The sequence below is a fragment of the Chrysochloris asiatica genome, unplaced genomic scaffold (assembly GCF_000296735.1).
Source record: "Chrysochloris asiatica unplaced genomic scaffold, ChrAsi1.0 scaffold00025, whole genome shotgun sequence".
Classification (NCBI taxonomy): domain Eukaryota; kingdom Metazoa; phylum Chordata; class Mammalia; order Afrosoricida; family Chrysochloridae; genus Chrysochloris; species Chrysochloris asiatica.
Genome location: NW_006408543.1, coordinates 10,644,259 through 10,662,119, shown reverse-complemented (window position 1 = coordinate 10,662,119; position 17,861 = coordinate 10,644,259). Strand labels below are relative to the sequence as shown.

Below are 17,861 nucleotides of genomic sequence, written 5' to 3'. Positions count from 1 at the left end.
TCTTCAGAAACCCTATACAGAGCTGCTATGGGTCAATGGCACTTAACAACAACAATGTGAAACAAACCTATAAGAATGAAAACAGGGAACCAGAGACATCAATTTATAATGAAGTCAAGTACAAAGCAAAAAGAGGGAATAGTGTTGATATACAACTTCCAAATAACAAGTCAAGTAGATTTGAAGATAAATTGTTTTAAAAAGGAAAAATTTTTTAATAAATTACAGGGTAATCTGTATTTTACTCTGAAAATTAATACACTCGCACATCAAAATGAAGAGGAAAATGAAAAAGATTTGGTAAACATAACACAACAGAACGAGTCCTGATGTGGTGCTGTGGGTTAATGCGCTAGACTGAAAAGTTGGTTTGAACCACAAGGTAGGCAGTTGAAATTCACCAGTATCTCCTTGGAAACCCTACTGTGGGGTCACTAAGAGTCAGAACCAACTTGATGGAACCTAGCAACAACAACAAGATAATAAACATGAAAATGAAAACCTACAAACAAAATTAACTCAGCACATAAAACTACGAGGAAACTAGCAGCACGCCCCCCCCCACACACAGCAAAACAACTGCATTCAACTGATAGTCACTGATAATTACAATAAATGTAAATGTATCAATGCACCAGTCAAAAGACCAAGCAGAATGGATAAGCAAACAGGATCCTTTGATATGCAATTTCCAAGAAATACATCAAAAGGACAGAGACAGCTTAAATGTCCATCAACAGAGGAACAGTTAAACAAACCTTGATACATACACACAATGGAATGCTACAAAATGTTGAAGAATGGCAATGAATCTAGGAAACACCTCACAACGTGGATAAACCTGGAGGACATTATGCTGAGAGAAATTAATCAATTATGAAAGGACAAATATTGTTGAGACCAATGTTGTAAAAAGTTATGTGCAAAGCATTTCAATCATAATTATTCTGATGGTTCAATCAGAACAATCTAGCCAACAACTCCAAAAAACAGAAAATCAAAACCTAAAAAAAAAAAGAGAGAACAAATACCCAATTTAAAAGTAGACAGAGATTCTGAACAGACATTTCTCCCAAGAAAGTATACAAATGACCAACAAGCACATGAAACAATGCTCCACGTCGCTAGCCATCAGAGAAGTAAGTGCACAACCCAACCACAATGGCATACAACCTCACACCCACTGGGATGGCGAGACCGGAGCAGCCAGATGACAGGAGCAGGTGTTGCTGAGGATGTGGAGAAACTGGAGCCCACACACCCTGCAAGTGACAATGTAACAAGGTGCCACTGTTATGCCCAGTGTTCAGGGTCCCCAAAAACCATCTGAGGAGTCGATGCAGAAGCCGATGCAAGTGCACAAGGGTTGCTTTATTCAAGCTCGAGCCAGGTCTCTACCCTTAACCAATGCAGCGGAATAGGGATAGAGCCCCGAGCTTTCTGATAGCGGGGGTTTTTATAGATTTTTACAAACAGATTCGGGGGTCTTCTACCTAACTTCTCTAGGATTGGTTTACACATAGTAAGGTACGAGTTTACACAATTCGATTGGCCACTACCTATAGCTAGGATAGCTTCATTAGGGTAAGGAAGGCGTTTGTTATGCTAGGACAGTTTAATTAGGGTAAGGAAAACATACATTATCTAGCCTTGGGTTTGTCAGGAGAGTTTATCTCTACTTTTATGGCTCGTAGGGGAAGGGGGTCATCTCCGTCTGGTACTAACTGACCAGGCACATTCCTGAAACAGGGAGACGTGCTTTAGCCTAATGGAGTTTTCTTCTTAGGGTCCCACACCACCACTCTGAAAACAGTCTGGCAGTTCCTTAGCAAGGGTAACACAGTTACCATATGACCTAGAAATCCTACTTCGAGGTAAACACTGCAGAGAGATGACAACATACACCCACACAAACACCTGCACACAAATGTTGGCAGTGCATGACTCGGAATGGCCAAGACAAGAAACAACTCAAAGGCCACTGGACTTATGAACGGACAAATAAGATGAGGTATTCCACATTCCATTCAAAGGAATGTTGTAGTTGTTGTTGTTAAGTGCAGTCCGTTCTGATCCATAGTAACCCCGTATAAGGTTTCCGAGGAGCAGATGGTAAGCTTGAACCACCAACCTCATGGTGCAAACCGACTTTGCAGTCCAGCGCATTAACGCACAGCACCACTAGAGGAATATTATTTGGTGATTAAAATGGATGAAGTACTGATTCATGTGGTAACTTGGGTGAACCGTGAAAACCTAATGCTAAGTGGAAGAAGGCACAAACTGTATCATGCACTGAGATATGGAATGTCCAGAAAAGGTTAACCTGTAGAGACAAGAAGTATAAGTACGTTGTTGGTGGTATAGGGCTGCTGGGCCAGAATGGAGAGACTACAACTGGGGCTGATGGAAATGTTTGGAATTATACAAGAGTGTGAACGTACTCAAAGTCACTGAAACCACTCTAAATGGGTGACCTGTATGCTATGTATGTGAAAGACATCTCAATACAGCTGCTACCAAAAGGGTTTTTAAAAACTCTCTTAGAGGAAATCAGACCACACCATTCACTCTACTTCAGCGGCTCCCCAGTGCTTGGAGGACAAAAGACAAATGCCTCCACCACTCACCTAGGCCTTGAAGGTCCTGTGTTGTCTGACTCCTTCCCTGGCTCCCAGTGCGTCTCCCCTCCACCCTAGTCCCATTTTTCCTCCACACCCTCGTCCCCCTGACGGGCTTTCCCCCCCTGAAGACTGAGAACTGTTCTGCCAGGAACCATCAGTACCTCATCCCATATAACTGGAATCTCAATTTAAACATCCGAAATGTCGAAAGGCTTTCCTTGACCAGATTACTACTTCAAGCATCCCACAAGCCCCTCATCTGTTGTATTATCTGGTTTATAGCCTTCCTAACAGTGATCACAACCTCTAATTACTTCATTTGCTAAGCAGTTTAATAACCATTTCGCCCATGAGAGTGTAACCAACACAGCCTCTCTTGCTTACCAATGTAACTCTCAAACCCAAACTACACCAAATCCGTTGCCGAAGAATCGATTCCAACTTATACTGACCCTAAAGGACAAAGTAGAGCTGCCCCATACATAGGGTTTCCAAAGCAAAGCTGTAATCTTTCTCCCTCAGAGTGACCGGGAGGTTTGAACCGCTGACCATTTGGTTTGCAGCTGAGTACTTTGCCGCTACACCACCAAAACTTATGGAACTCCCAGTAGCTATCAAAATCTTTGGGTCAGAGTAGAAGCTCAGTGTTTGTTGAATGAATAAGTAAAATGCTAACTTCAGGTGTTACTGCAAAATCACATTCTTCATCTGCTCTTTAAATTCAAGAATCCTTCCCTTGTCAAGAATATTGCAGTTAAAAAAACAAACAACATAAAAACCCGCTATTCTTCAAGTCCAGATGCTCCTGCCTCATTTGTGCCATCGAGCCCGCAAACCTGCAAGCCAGCAGCTGGTCTTCATTGCCCACTGATAGCACCCAACTGTCACTTTCTTTAATGCAGAGTCTAAATCATCCACTTAGCAGGACAAGGACTCTGACAACACTAATCATTCAAGGCTTCTCTCCAAATCTCCATGAACAGACAATTAAGTGTTCGTACTGTGCAATCTATTTTTAAAGTGAGACAACAAGTATTCATTCTTGTGTTAAATTAAAAAGTCTAAGGCTGAACATGGTGGGGCTGTGGCGGTTGTTTGTCTCCCACATGAAGGGCTGTCGCTACACAGCTCCCAGCCCTGCTGGCTAGCTGGTGCTCACAGGCCTGACACAAACACGGAAGTTAGACCTTCTGACAACTGGCTTCTCTCGCTTCATCTCAGGCCCCTCCTTCCATCCAAATGCTCTGGGTTCCAGACCCAAGGAGCCCAAGGTCCCTGAACACACACGATGACACTTCCCTCTCTGCAGAGCAATATCCCCCTCCTCTCTTCTTTGTTTCCCTGAGAAACCAACCAAGCCAACGAAAACCAAACCATCACAGTGACTTTAATAGGACAGAAGACAACTGCCTCATACTGTTTCCAAGGCTGTAATGTTTACAGATGCAGGCCGCCACATTTTTCTCCCATGGAGTCACATGTGGGTTCAAACCAGCAACCTTTCAGTTAGCAGCTGAGTGCTTAACCACTGTGCCACCAGGGCTGCTTTAAGACCCACTTACTTCTCCTCTCCCAGATATCGGTCACACAGATGGCCTCAGACAGAATTCCAAGTAACAGTTTTTTTGTCACATTCCAACTCAAAATTTGTTGTCAACTTGGCTAGGCTAGGCTTCTCAGCGGTTTAGTATATAGTTATTCCCTCCATAATATGATCTGATCTGATGTAATGATCCAATGTATATTTATTCTATGGTGTTAATGAGGTCAGATGCAATCTACAGGAGTAGGTATTTTGAGCCAATCTCTTTTGAGACAGAAATGGAGAGAGAAGTGAGCAGCCGATCCTTCGAAACCCTATATTGGGTTGCTATGAGTCAGAACCGACTCAATGGTACTGACACACCCACCAAGAAAGAAGGGGCAGTGGGGGAGTGAGTCTTTTGGACCTGGGACCCCCGCACTGTGAAGCTCCTAGATCCAGACCAAGACCTAAGGAACTCTCCAATGAATGCTGGGTCTACAGATGCTGCAAGGAGACAGAGACCTCTCTCCAGAGCTGGAGCTCTGAATCTGGACTTCTAGCCTCCCACACCGTGGGAGAATAAATTTCCAGCTGGTAAAACCATGGCATGTGCTATTTCTGGTATAGCATCGCTAGATACTGACGACAGGCAGCACCACACAGTCCCCTTCATCTTTTGTTTCCTCTCTCCTTCCGTGGATTCTCTGTGGTCTTTGCCTTCTAATCTATACTTTCTGGAGTCTGGGAAGACCAGTACAGACACACAGACAGAGGTACCATTAACGCTCAAGCTCAACAGCGCTCCATGGGAAAGCTGAAGCTGTCTGCTCCTATAAATAGCTATTGTTGTTATTAAGTGCCAAGAGTTGGTCCCAACTCATCTCGACCTTGTGGATCAAGCCGACTTTGTGGTCCAGCGCATTAACCCACAACGCCACACCAGGACTTAGTCTTGGAAACCCTATATAATGTCTTTATGAGTCCGACCTAATTTGATGACAGTAGGTTTGGTTTTCTGGTTTAAACTCTCTGGAGAGGCACATTCATGCCTGGTAAACTAGAGAGTCCGTAAAAACGACCAGGGACTAACACAGTGGCTGCCAACAATAGGTTCTAACATAACGGTGATAAAGATGTCGGTGTTCTTCTGTTGCGCATAGGGTCGCTATTAGTGGGCATGTGAGACAACAACAAAAACACTGGTGCTAAGCACCTTCCAAGCACTGACTGAATCCTCCCACCAACCTAACGGTGGAACAATGATCATCTCCATTTTACAGAGGAAACTCAAGCTCAGTGAGCCAGGTCCAACCGGGGAGCGGGGGTGGGGGAAGGGGTCCAATTTATCCATTAACAAACACTGGTGCTAGGCTTGGTGGGCAGATGTGGGGGCTGGGAGGGTGCAGGGCAATGTCAATCAAAAGAGGAAGGTGCTAAGAACCCAGGAACCTCCGGACCAGGCCAGGGTGGGGCCGACTCCTAGTGTGGCGCTGTAGGATAAGCACCGGACTGCTAACCACAGGCTTGGCGGTTCAAACCCACCAGCCGCTCGTCGGAAACCCTACACCGGAGTCGCAGAGTCGCAACCGACTCCACGGCACTTAACATCAACGATTAGGTACGTACGTGGCAAAGCCTGGTGCCAGGCGATGGTGGGCAGATGTGAAGCCTGGGGGTTGGGAAAATGCAGGGGCAACGTCAGTCAAATGACTAAGATGCTAGGAGCTGGGGACCCCGGGGGTCAGCCAGGGTGGGGCAGAAGGGAGGACAGCGCGGGCGCAGGAGGGGAGACCAGGCACGAGAGACGCGGGACCTGAGGATGGTGCCGGGGGACCTAGCTCCCTGCGGGTACCGCCAGCTCTAAGTCAGGCAAGCTCAGCGCGCCCTTGTGTTATCCAACTTGGTCGTCCAAACACTCCGCGAAGAGTCCGCCAACCGGTGAAATGGGCGCAAGGGCAGTGGAGGCCCTGAGGGGCTGAGCGAGGGAAGGTTGACCCGAGTGAGCTGGCGGAACGCGGGGTGACTAAGGAGGGGTGCAGGGTCGGGCGTAGGGGTGTGGGAGGGCCGCCTGCGGCGTAGCGGACTCACCTCCCGCGGCGGCCCCTCGGGTGTCGTCCGCCCGGCGGGGCCGGAGGAGGCGGGGATGGACTCAGTGCCGCGGGGGCTGCCGGGAGCCCGTTCCCTGGCAACGGAGTTGGTACCGCCGTGCAGCAGCGGGCTCCGCCTAGGGCTAGAGCGGCCCAGCCACAACGGGCGACTGGCGCGATGGAAGTGACGTCACGCGCTTCCTGCGGACGTGGGCGGGGCTTCGCGTCTCATTCCAGGGATATCTTCAGGTGACATGGAAGGTACGTGAGCCGGGACAGTTGACTGGGCGGGGAGGCTGCGGATGTTACAAGTGTCGCAGTGAGATGATGTATGCAAAGGCGCTAGCTGAGTTCCTGATTATCAAATTGCATTATAAGTTAGCATTAACAGAGCAGGTGGGGGTCCGTTGCATGCTCTGCTTCCCCAGAAATCCTTTTCTGTGCGCTCATTGAGAAGTACACTCTGTAGTGCATTGTTCCCGCTGTGCCGAGTTTCGTTTTACAGACTTTACATTCTCATCAGCTCACTTGAGCTTCATAGTAACTCCAAGAAGTTCTGTTGTCATCCACATTTTGTAAATGGGGAAGGCTCGGCTCAGAAGGGTTAAATAACTTGTCTGTGCTGTTAGTACTATGCTTACCTCACTATGCCCTGTCTTGTGACTGATTACTAGTCTCTTTCTCAACTAGCCTGTGAGTTCCTTGAAATAAAAAACCATGTCCTGTTTTCAGTTCCTAAATAAGTGCCTGATGTGGGACAAAGGAAGAATCAGAGGTGGCCCTTGCCCTCACGGAGCCCTCATTGGTGGTGGTGGTGTGAGTCAGTTCTGACTCCTAGCGACCCTGTCTAGGGTTTTGTTCTTGTTCAGTGCCATTGAGTCTGTTCTGCTCATAGCAACCCTGTATAGGGTTTCAGAGGAGCAACTGGTGGGTTTGAACCACGTTTTTGCCGTTCACACCGACCTTGAGGTGAGTCCTTATCTTATGGCATCACACCAGGACTCCTGTATAGGGCTTCTGAGGCTGTAAATCTTAATGGAAGCAGAAAGCCTGATCTTTCATCCGCGGAGCAGCTGGTAGATTTGAACTGCTGATCTTGGTGGTAAGCAGTCCAGGTCGTAACTCAATATGCTAACAGGGCTCTTTAAGGAGCCTCCTTAGCGGGAGACAAACCCTTACACAGGCGGGAAGAGTGACTTTTCCATTTAAAGTGACCTTTAAAAAACAGTAAGCAGTTCATGTTATATTTCTACTCACAGCCCATTGCTCGCTTTCCATTGTATTAGAATAAAGTACAATGGTGCCCATGTGTTGGTTAGCAGCTGAAACCCACTGGCCTCTCCAAGGGTGAAAGATAAAGCTGTCTTTCTTAAAAAGGTAGCACCTTGAAAACCCTAGGGATCAGTCCTACCGTGTACTATAGGCTCAGTAAGAGTCAGAATCAATGTGATGGAGTGGGTATAATCAAACCACATGTTTTTTCTTGCCCAAGTTCACCTGCAATTCATGGGCCTCATTTTATGTGTATATGTCACATTCCTCCTCGTCAACCACATCTTCCCTCCCCAATTTTTTTTTACGTTTTTATTGTGAATCATGTGTTAATTTATGTGGGAGAACATTATCTTTACATTCATCCTATCGTATTTCATTTCATTGCAATGATTATACTACCCTGCATGCATCATCAAAGAACCAAAGGGTACACCCCGCATGCTTGCCCCCCAGCTGCCAGCGTACAGCCCCTTTTCCTCCCTGAGTCCAGAGTCCCCAGTCGCTCCTTCTCTTCATGTCATCATCTCTGCCTCCATCCCTGGTGTCACTGCCTCCCAGTCCAGGGTCCGGCACTTTACTTTTCTCCCTTGATGGTTCCGGGGATCTCCACTCCTGGACTACAAAATCAGCCCTTCCCCTCCTTTTGTTATAAAACATTTACATTTACCTTTCCAACACTCACTGTCAGACCTGAGAGCAATCATTCTCTATTGAACCTACTCACCTTTTATCAGCCCATCCAGACAGGTTGGAAACCACTCAGTGGAAATTCTACCTTTCCTCGTACCCTCTGGAACTAGGTTCCCTATTGAAAGCTTGTAAGCAAGTCACTTCTTGCCTTTGTAGCACCTCCCCTCCCCATTTTGGGTAGCCAGTATTTTAAGTTCCCCATCCTTGCTGACCCTGTCTACTAAGGGAGTGGGAATGATCCTCCCTTTCCATTTTTTCTAACCACATTTGTCATTTTCTGCTTTTCAAATTCGCAATGCTCATTCTAACACAAGGGCCCCCACACATACTGTCGCCTCTACCTTTCTTTTCTGGCTTCTCATCACTCAGTTCTCAGGCTAAGTGATATACCTACCTACTCAATACCTACATTGAAACACCTAACACAGGTCCTCTGATCCTGATCACTCAGTTGTTTATTATCCGCCTCCACACAATGATCTTAGATGACTCTATTCAATCACTTCAGCCTGCATGCCTGGCATACTGTAGCCACGCAACAACATTTACTATTTGTGTAAGTGGAAGAGTGAAGGAAAACCAAGATGAAGCTGTCTGGGACATCTGGCAAGATTAGGGGTGATCATTCCTAACATGATTCCTGTGGTTGATAACACTAGACTGTATACCTGGAAAGTGTGGAATTGACAAGTGTTGTGATATATATGAATAACCCTGTATAGTTTCCCAGGCTTTAAATCTTCACTTGAAAGCCTCATCTTTCTCTCACAGAGCGGCTGGTAGGCTCAAACCATGGACATTGTGGCTGCCAACCCAGTGCTAGTCATATGGAGCCACCATACTCCCCATTTTAGAGATGACAAAATCAAGGCTTCAAGAAGTTAACACACTTGTCCACATCATGTAGCTAGCAATGGCAGACCTGGGATTCACATCCAGGGAGTGTGGTCTTCAGAGTCCAGACCCAATCATTCCGCTGTTCTGGGTCTTGGGTTCCTAACAGCCTTTGACAAAGTTAGACTTTATGCTGTGAGCACACACACAACTCAATGACATTGGTCACAATCTTCATGCTTCAACATCATTCTTGCCATCTCCTCCCAAGTTATTTCACCATTGGAAAGTTTTATTGTTGAAAATGATAAAGACATTTGCCCTTCAACCTTTCTTATATATATACAATTTATTTTTGTTGTGGCTTTTATTGAGAATGCTGTTGTTGTTGTTAAGTGCTGTCAAGTCAATTCCGACCCATAGCGACCCTGTAGAGGGTTTCCAAGGAGCAGCTGGTGAGCTTGAACCACCGCCCTTGCAGTTCAAACAACTTTGCAGTCTGATGCTTTAGCCCACAGCGCCACCCCAGGACTCCTTGAGAGCAGGCATAGCAAAACAGCAGTGCCACCGTTTCCACAGGTGTAATTCAGTGACATGACAATCTTCATTTTCTGAGTTGTCCTTCCTCGTTCACATCAACTACCTGCGCCCTAAGGTTCCTACCTAATAGTGCGCAGTGCTGTTGTCAGTTTGATTCCATATAGATCTTCAAAGAGCATAATGCTCAAGGCAACTTCCAAATATGATGTCTCATAATAATTATGCTTCTTTTACTCTGTAACAGCAAAGGCCCTTGGAGTAGCAACTCCCAGAAAACCTGTCTTACCTGTCAGTGCAAGAAAACTCAAGGACAACGCAGCCGATTGGCATAATTTAATCTTGAAATGGGAATCACTCAATGATTCGGGATTTGCTACTGCAAACAATATCGCCAACCTGAAGATCAGTTTATTGTAAGTACGGAGAGAGTTCCTAACTCTCTGCGTGTCTCCTTTAACGATGGGACAGACGTTTTGTGGGAGTCTAGGAAGGGTGTATTTATTTATCAGCATGGATAATTTAAAACAGAAAATATTTTAAAAAGCAAGTGGTGGAATGATACCTGCTGTAGAAACTGTATAATGTACATTTGAAAACACAAAATCATGCTACATATTGTTCATGGTGACATCTCTTTGCATTTATAAAACTGGATGGAGGGAGCTTTAGGGAGGAATGGGTGTTGCAGTGATAGGTAAAGGAAACTCCATCTGATCGGTAATGTATTTTATTTCTTGAAAGAATTAGGGGAAACATGTTAGCAAATGCCTATGTAATTGGAGGAGTTGCTTTATTCTTTACATGTATATGTATGTATACGCAAATACGGAGTCCTGGTGTGGCACTGTAGGATAAGCACTGGGCCGCAAGGTCAGCGGTACAAACTCACCATCTGCTCCTCGAAAACCCTCTACAGGGTTGCTTTGAGTTGGAACTTACTCAACAGCAGTAAAGCAGCATATACGAATCCATTTTGTATGATCCACGGCTAGGTTTGGCACTTTTACATGGTTGAAGTAAAAGACTGTTTTGTGACATGTGAAAATGACATGTAATTCAATTATCAGTGGCCCTGACCTGAAAGAATGTCCCCAATTACAATGCTCTCTGATTTATTCTATTCTGTTTTAATCTGATATTTTTCTTTTAACTTGTAATTGTGAATTGAGTGAAGGTTTACAGAGCAGGTCATCAGTTTTTTATTCAATAAATCATATACTTTGCTTCATGACAATGATTGCAATCCCTTCCAGCATTACCTCTATTCACTTTAACTATTGCATTCCTCCCTGTGTTTCCTGCTACCTTCATCTTTCTTCTGTTAACCTTCCTTTGTTGTGTATTGCCAGCCTTGTCACCCATGTTAACATGAGTCTACCTGGTAGTCCTGGTATGGAGCCATAGGATAAGCACTCAACAGCAAAGTTGGTTTGAACTGCAAGGTCGGCTATTCAAACTAGCAGGATGCTCCTTGGAAACTATACAGGATCACTATGAGTCAAAACCCTCTAGATGGCACTTAACGACAACAACCCTGTAGTCCATGAATAATTTTCCCTCTCCCCTCCTTTACTAAGGAGCTCTGGTAGCATAGTGGTTACGAGTTGGGCCGCTAACCTCATGGTTAGCAGTTCGAAACTACCAGCAGTTCTGTGGGAGAAAGATGAGTCTTTCTGCACCCATAAAAATTTACAGCCTCAGAAACCCTATGCAGGGTCGCTATGAGTGGGAACTGACTCCACGGCACACCACTACTACCATCCTCTCCTTTATCATCACTGATTGTTTTATCCAGAAAACCTTTTCTTAACTTTTTACAACATTGGTCTCATGCAATATTGGTCTTTTTGTGATTTACTAATTTCCTTCAGCATAATGTCCTCCAGGTTCATCCATGTTGTGAGTTTGTTTCACAGACTCATTGCTGTTCTTCAACATTGGGTAGTGTCCATTGTGTGTCTATACCAAAGTACACTTAACCATTCTTCTGCTGATGGTCATTTAGGCTGTCTCCATTTTTTTTTAACATATATATCTTTTGTAGACAGTATATTGAAGGGTTCTGTTTTCTTACTCATTCTGCGCTGTCTCTTGACTGGTGCATTTACTCCATTTATATTCATTGTAATTTTGATAGGTAATTTTGATGCTATGTGGGTTTTGTTTTGTTTTGATGATGATGATGCTGTTTTCTTTGTTCCACCTAATTTTCTGCACTGAGTTAAATTTGTCTGTGGATTTTCTTTGTATGTTCAATTCTCTTGTATTAATGCTTACTAAATCTTTTTGATTTTCCTCTTTTTTTGAATTTTGATGTACAGGTGTATTCATTTTCTTTGAGGGTACCCTGCAATTTATTAACATTTTCCCTATTTAAAACTATCTCTTTTATCTTGAAATCTACTTGACTTCCTTGCCTTTTGGAAGTTCTGTGACCACACTATTCCCTCTTTACTCTTTGTCGTTGACTTCATTATACATGGATAGCTCTGGTTCCCGATTTTCAGTTCATCCTGTCTCTTCCTGTTCTGGAATTCCACTCACTTATTAGTTGTTCCTTTTCATGGTGTTTCACATAGCTCATAGGCTTCCTTTGGCTTTTTTAATCCTTTTTTCTGGGTGTTCTAGCATACCAGTATTGAGAGATTGATTTATCCTCAAGCTCACTAATTTGCATTTCGCATGTACTCCTTTGCACTTTCAATGTCTTGCCCATTTCTGAGATCTTAGTATTAACCTTCTGGATTTCTACTAGCTGATTTTGTATTGTTTCAAAATTTGCATTTATTTTGTCTGCGTGTTCTTGTAATGTTTTCCTGCATTCTTCTAAAGTTTTTACTGTTTTTGCCTTGCTTTGCTTGATATTTCTATCACTCCTTTGAAAGTACCTAATTATCACTCTTTTGAATTATTTTTTAGTTAATTCCATGACCTTGTCTTCCTCAGAAATGTTTTCTGGCTCTGCATCTTGGTCACTTGTTAGAGCCATTCTTTTGTTTCTTCGTGTGAGCTAGAAATGTCTGTTGTTTCCAGAGCATTGTGGGGTTGTCATATTTGTTTTAACTGGTGATTGTTGGCATAGTTAGAAAATGGAAGTGTGCACCTCAATTCAGGGTGGGTTTGACTGCTGTTGGCTGCTGTCTGTTGTTGATCAGGTGGTATAGGAGCTAGCACTGGCTCTTGCCCAGTGGGCAAAGCTGCAGAGGATACAGTTGTGGCAGGCTGCATGGGCAAGATGGTAGTCTCCTGCTGGGCGGGGAAAAAGAAAATCCCTCCCCCTCACAGGAGAAAACAGAGGAGAAGAAATAAATCATGAGCTAACAATGAAGAGTCCTGGTGTGGCACTGTGGATTAATGCACCAGATTGCAAAGCCATTTGAACTGCAAGGTCAGCAGTTCAAGCTCACCAGCTGCTTCTTGGAAACCCTCTACAGGGTCGCTATGGGTCGGAACCGACTCGACGGCAACAACAACAACAACAATGAAAGGAGAAAATAATAAAGAGAAAAAATATATATAAACAGGCAGCAACCAGAAAAAAACTAATAAATAACTAAAGATATAGGATGGACAGAGCAGTGGAGCTAATAGAGAAAAATGAGAGTGAAAATAAAAGGGATTTTTTTTTTTTTTTTGAAAAAAGCAACCCTTAAAAGTAATGAAAAGAGAAGGTGGACAGGAAAGTGGAGCTATAGAAGAAAAGAAATAAAAGGAAGAAGAGAGAGGAAAAACAAAAACAGAAAAACCAGGGATTGGGAACAAAGTAACAAGAAGACCAGAGAGTAGTAAAGAAAGATGAAAAGGGGGGAAATAAGAAACAGAAGAAATAGAAAGAATAAAATTCAAGGGACTGAAAAGAGAAGAAGGAGAAAGATTAAACAAACAAAAACAGTGAGACAAGAAAAGGTAAAACTAAAACCCTAAACAAAACCAAAAATATAGTCTAGTTGTTGGACCTGGAGAGGAGAAAACTCCGGGGGGGCTCCTGCAAGCCAAGGAGCTCACGAGGTGGGTATAGGAGGGGCGTGGTAGCAGAGTTCCTGGCTCTAGATGGAGTTCCTATGGGCCTTGGTGTCATCTATGTTCAGGGCCGTCACTCCTGAAGTAGTTTATGGAGGTCCTGATGGAGCTGCTTTCAGTGTTTGTTAGGACCACAGGGCAGCTGGGGGCAGGGTGACTGGTTAAATGCTGGCCTGGTGGCTCTGTGGGTTCTGTAGGTCTGAAGCTGAGCTCACCTGAATGCCGGCACCAAAAACAGCACAGTTATCACCGCCTCACACTGGCGTGGCTCCCAACCACATGGCTCGGAACTCCTAGAGAGCAGGGCCTGAGCTGGGAGTGGATGATGGTGGGAGGTAACAGCGTCTCTGGTCACCAGGGGAGCATGAGGAACGAGGACTCACACCTTTCCTGTCTGACTCACACCTTTCCTGTCTCATGTGTTAATCTGCTCTACTAGGCCACTCTCTGTTGCCAAGGTGCTCCCAAGATGGTTGTATCACGTCTGGCCAGCCACTTACCAGTCACTCTCTGGCTCTCACAGTTCTTGCTCAGCTTCTCCTCCCAGCATGCACTCAGCCCAATTCTGTAACCATTCCTCTGAAATTCAGGGTGCCAGAAGTTTCACCTATGTCTGTTTCATTTGGCCTCTCGTATCTTTGTTGTAGTGCATCTGCCTAGTCCGCCATCTTGCCGGAAGTCTGTCTCTAATGTTTTTCTTTAATGTTGATTGTGGTCCCATTACATGTATTTCCTGCCCTAAAGGTCACAGCCTTCAGTTTAAACAGCACAGTCTTACCTGTTCAAGTCTTTGAGGCCAGGGTCCACATCTTTGTGAACCAGTGCTGCACCCAACCCCAAGAATGCCACATAATGGCAGGAATTAGTTGACTTATTCTAATACACAAAGGAGAACCCCATGAATACATTAATTTTGTATGTAACTGAGGAGTAGATGTATATTATAATGACACAAAAGAGCAGCGCTAATACACAGTGTCTAAAGTAATGTTGTGAACACTGAGCATTGTAGGATTTATCATAACGGAGCGAGGCAGGTGAGCTTCCAGAGTACATATTGTTCCTGTTCTGTCCAGGAGTAAAGACAAGATAGAAGTAGAGAGCAGCAGCCCAGCTTCTGAGACTAATGAAGGGAAGACGACATATCCTGAGTACAATAAGGAGCTGGAACGGCTGTGTGAGGAGTTGCAGGCCACCTTGGATGGGTTGGTAAGATCCAAAGGTCCTGGCCACCAGGCCCTCGTCTCTGAGTCCAGTGGGCATACTTGGGGTTTGTGTGATGGCTCAGCAGCCTTCGACACTGCTGATGAGGCCTTCCTTCTCCTGGCCCTTGCTGCCTTCAAAGTTCCTGTTTGTTTTCCTCCCTCCTCAGCCGCCTCTGCTGGTCTTTCTTCCTCTTGCTGCCTTATAAATCTTGATGTTCCTCAGGATGCTGTCTTAGACCCTCTGCTCCTCCTATCCGAGGCTTTGCCTTGGGGCCTGCGCTCCAAGCTGCTCACTCCCAGATCCATAGAGCCAAACATACCCAGGTATGCACTAACAAAATACCACTAAGTGGGGAGCTTTCAAGAACAGACATGTGTTGTCTCCCAGGTCTGGGAGCCAGCAGTGAGAAATCAGGTGTCAGCGGTGTTGATTCTTCCTGAGGCTCTGAGGAAGAGTCTCTCCCAGCTGCTGACGGTCTCCGGCAGTCTGTGTCTTGCAGTCTGCCTGCCTCCGTCGTCACATGGCATCCTTCTATCTCACTCTGCCCCTCCTTGATTGGGACCCACCTCGTCCCAACTTTAGAGACCCTATTTCTAGACAAGATCTTGTTCACAGGTACCAGAGGATAGGACTCCTGTGTATCTGGCGGAACGTGGCTCAATCCACACACACTTTTGGTAACTTCCGGGCCTGTGCCTTCAGTATAGGTCCCTTTTCTTACTTTGATCTGACCCCTTGCTCCTTCAGGTCTAACTGAGGCACCTGCTAGGGGAGTCACTGGACTCTAAGGCTGATTCGCTTCTCAAAGCACTTTATGCTTCCACTCTGGACGTATCCACCCCTTGCCTTGCCATGACATATTCAGTAGCTCATCCTTCCCAGTGGGCTGACACAGTTTGCATGGGGCTTGGCAGACGTTCTAGCAAAGGGCCAGAAAGCAGACATTCTGGGCTCAGTGGACCATACAGCCTCCGTTACTGCTATTCAGCTCTGCGGGATACAGTACTGAAGCCACACACACAATACGTGAGCAAACAAGGTGTGTGCCAGTCAAATGGTCAGTGGACACGGAAATGAGAATTTCATGTAATTTTCACGTGTCACAAAATAGCTTCATTTGTCTTTTTTCCAGCAACGCAAAAGTGTAAAACTGTTCTTTGCTCACAAATCATACGAAAAATCGATTATAGGGCTGCTCTGACTGGTGGGCCATCGTTTGCCCACCCCTGATCTGGTACATAAGACAGTACATGCTTCCTTCACCACCTTACTGTCAGTTTTTGGTACTGTGGTGGCTTGTGTATTGCTAGGATGCAGAAAGTTATGCCACCATATTTTAAATCCCGTCAGGATCACCCACGGTGGGCAGGTTTCAGCTGGGCTTCCAGGCTAAGGCAAACTCGGAAGAAGGAGAGGCAGACTTTTCTGAATGTTTAGCCACTGAAAACGTTATGAACAGCAGTAGAACACTGTCAGATAACACCAGAATATGAAATATTGAAACATGATGAAGAACACCAGAATGTTGCCAGATATGGAGTTCTATGTGATGCTGTGGGTAAATGCACTGGACTGCAAGGTCAGCGGTTCAAGCTCACAGCCCGCTTCTCGGAAACCCTATACAGGGTCACTATGGGTCAGAAGTGACTCGAGAGCAACATTGTCAGATAATCGTGCCAGAAGATGAGCCCCTCAGGTTGGAAGGCACTCAGAACGAGCTGCCTCCTCAAAGTAGAGTTGACCATAATGACAAGAATGGAGTAAAGCTTTCGGGACTTTCATTTGCTGGTGGGGCACAACTCAAAATGAGGAGAAAGAGCTGCAAACATCCATTTCTAATGGAAACCTGGAATGTATGAAGTATGAATCTAGGAAAATTGGAAGTTGTCAAAAATGAACTCATAAAGATCAGTATCCTAGGCACTGTTGTTAAGTGCTGTCCAGTCGGTTTCAACTCACAGCAACTTTGTATAGTGTTTCTGGGGAGTGGCTACTGAGTTTGAACCGCTGACCTTGTGATTCAAACGGGCCTTAAGGTGAAATGCTTACCCTACAGCGCCACACCAGGACTCCATCCTAGCTGAAATGGACTGGTGTTGGACATTTTGAATTTGACAATCACATGGTTTACTATGGTGGGAATGACAAATTAAAGAGGAATGGCATTACATTCATCGTCAAAAAGGACATTTCAAGATCTGTCTTGAAGTACAGTACTGTCTGTGATAGGACAACATCCATATGCCTACAAGGAAGACCAGTTAATACCACTGTTATTCACATTTATGTACCAACCACTAAGCCAGTGAGGATGAAATAGAAGAATTCTACCAACTTCTTGAGTCTGAAATTGATCAAATATGTAATCAACAGGTATTGATAATTACTGGTGATTGGAATGTAAATATTGGAAACAAAGAGGAAAGGTCAGTAGTTAGAAATACAGCCTTGGTGATAGAAACGATGCCAGAGAGAGCATGATAGCCTTTCACAAGACCAATGACCTCTTCATTAAAATGCACTTTTTAAACAATAAATGATTATATGCATGAACCTCACCAGATGGCATACACAGAACTCAAACTGACGACATCTGTGAAGAGAGACAGTGGAAAGCTCCATCTCATCAGCCAAAACAAGGCCAGGGGCAGACTGTGGAACAAACCATCAATTGCACATATGCAAGTACAGTTTGAAGCTGAAGAAAATTAAAACAAGTCCATAGGAACCAAAATATGACCTTGGACATATCCCACATGAATTTGGAGACCATCTCAAAAGAACTGATTTGATGCATTAGACGCTACTGACTGAAGACCAGAACAGTGTGGGATAATATCAAGAACCTCATATATGATCAAGGCAAGTGGTCAGGTCCCCTCAGTGCAAATCCCCTTCCAAGACTAAGACTCAATGGGAATACACGCTGCAATTGGTAACCATGCTCAACACCAATAAGGGGAAGTGAGGGAAAAACAGCAATGAAGCGGTGAGCTAAGCCCTACAACGTTCAATAGACTTCTGTGAACCCGGGTGAAGACCTAGTTGGCCAGCAGTGTG

At 44.9% G+C, this 17,861-nt stretch overlaps 1 protein-coding gene across 1 annotated transcript in view; it reads left to right on the top strand.

Moving 5' to 3' along the window:
- Positions 1 to 6,490: 6,490 nt before the first annotated feature.
- Positions 6,491 to 17,861, top strand: part of CINP (cyclin-dependent kinase 2 interacting protein) — a 15,673-nt gene continuing 4,302 nt past the window's right edge. The window contains exons 1-3 of the mRNA XM_006839614.1: positions 6,491 to 6,497; positions 9,820 to 9,988; positions 14,672 to 14,804. Coding sequence (XP_006839677.1) covers positions 6,491 to 6,497; positions 9,820 to 9,988; positions 14,672 to 14,804 — 309 coding nt within the window. The remainder of the gene's footprint in view (positions 6,498 to 9,819; positions 9,989 to 14,671; positions 14,805 to 17,861) is intronic.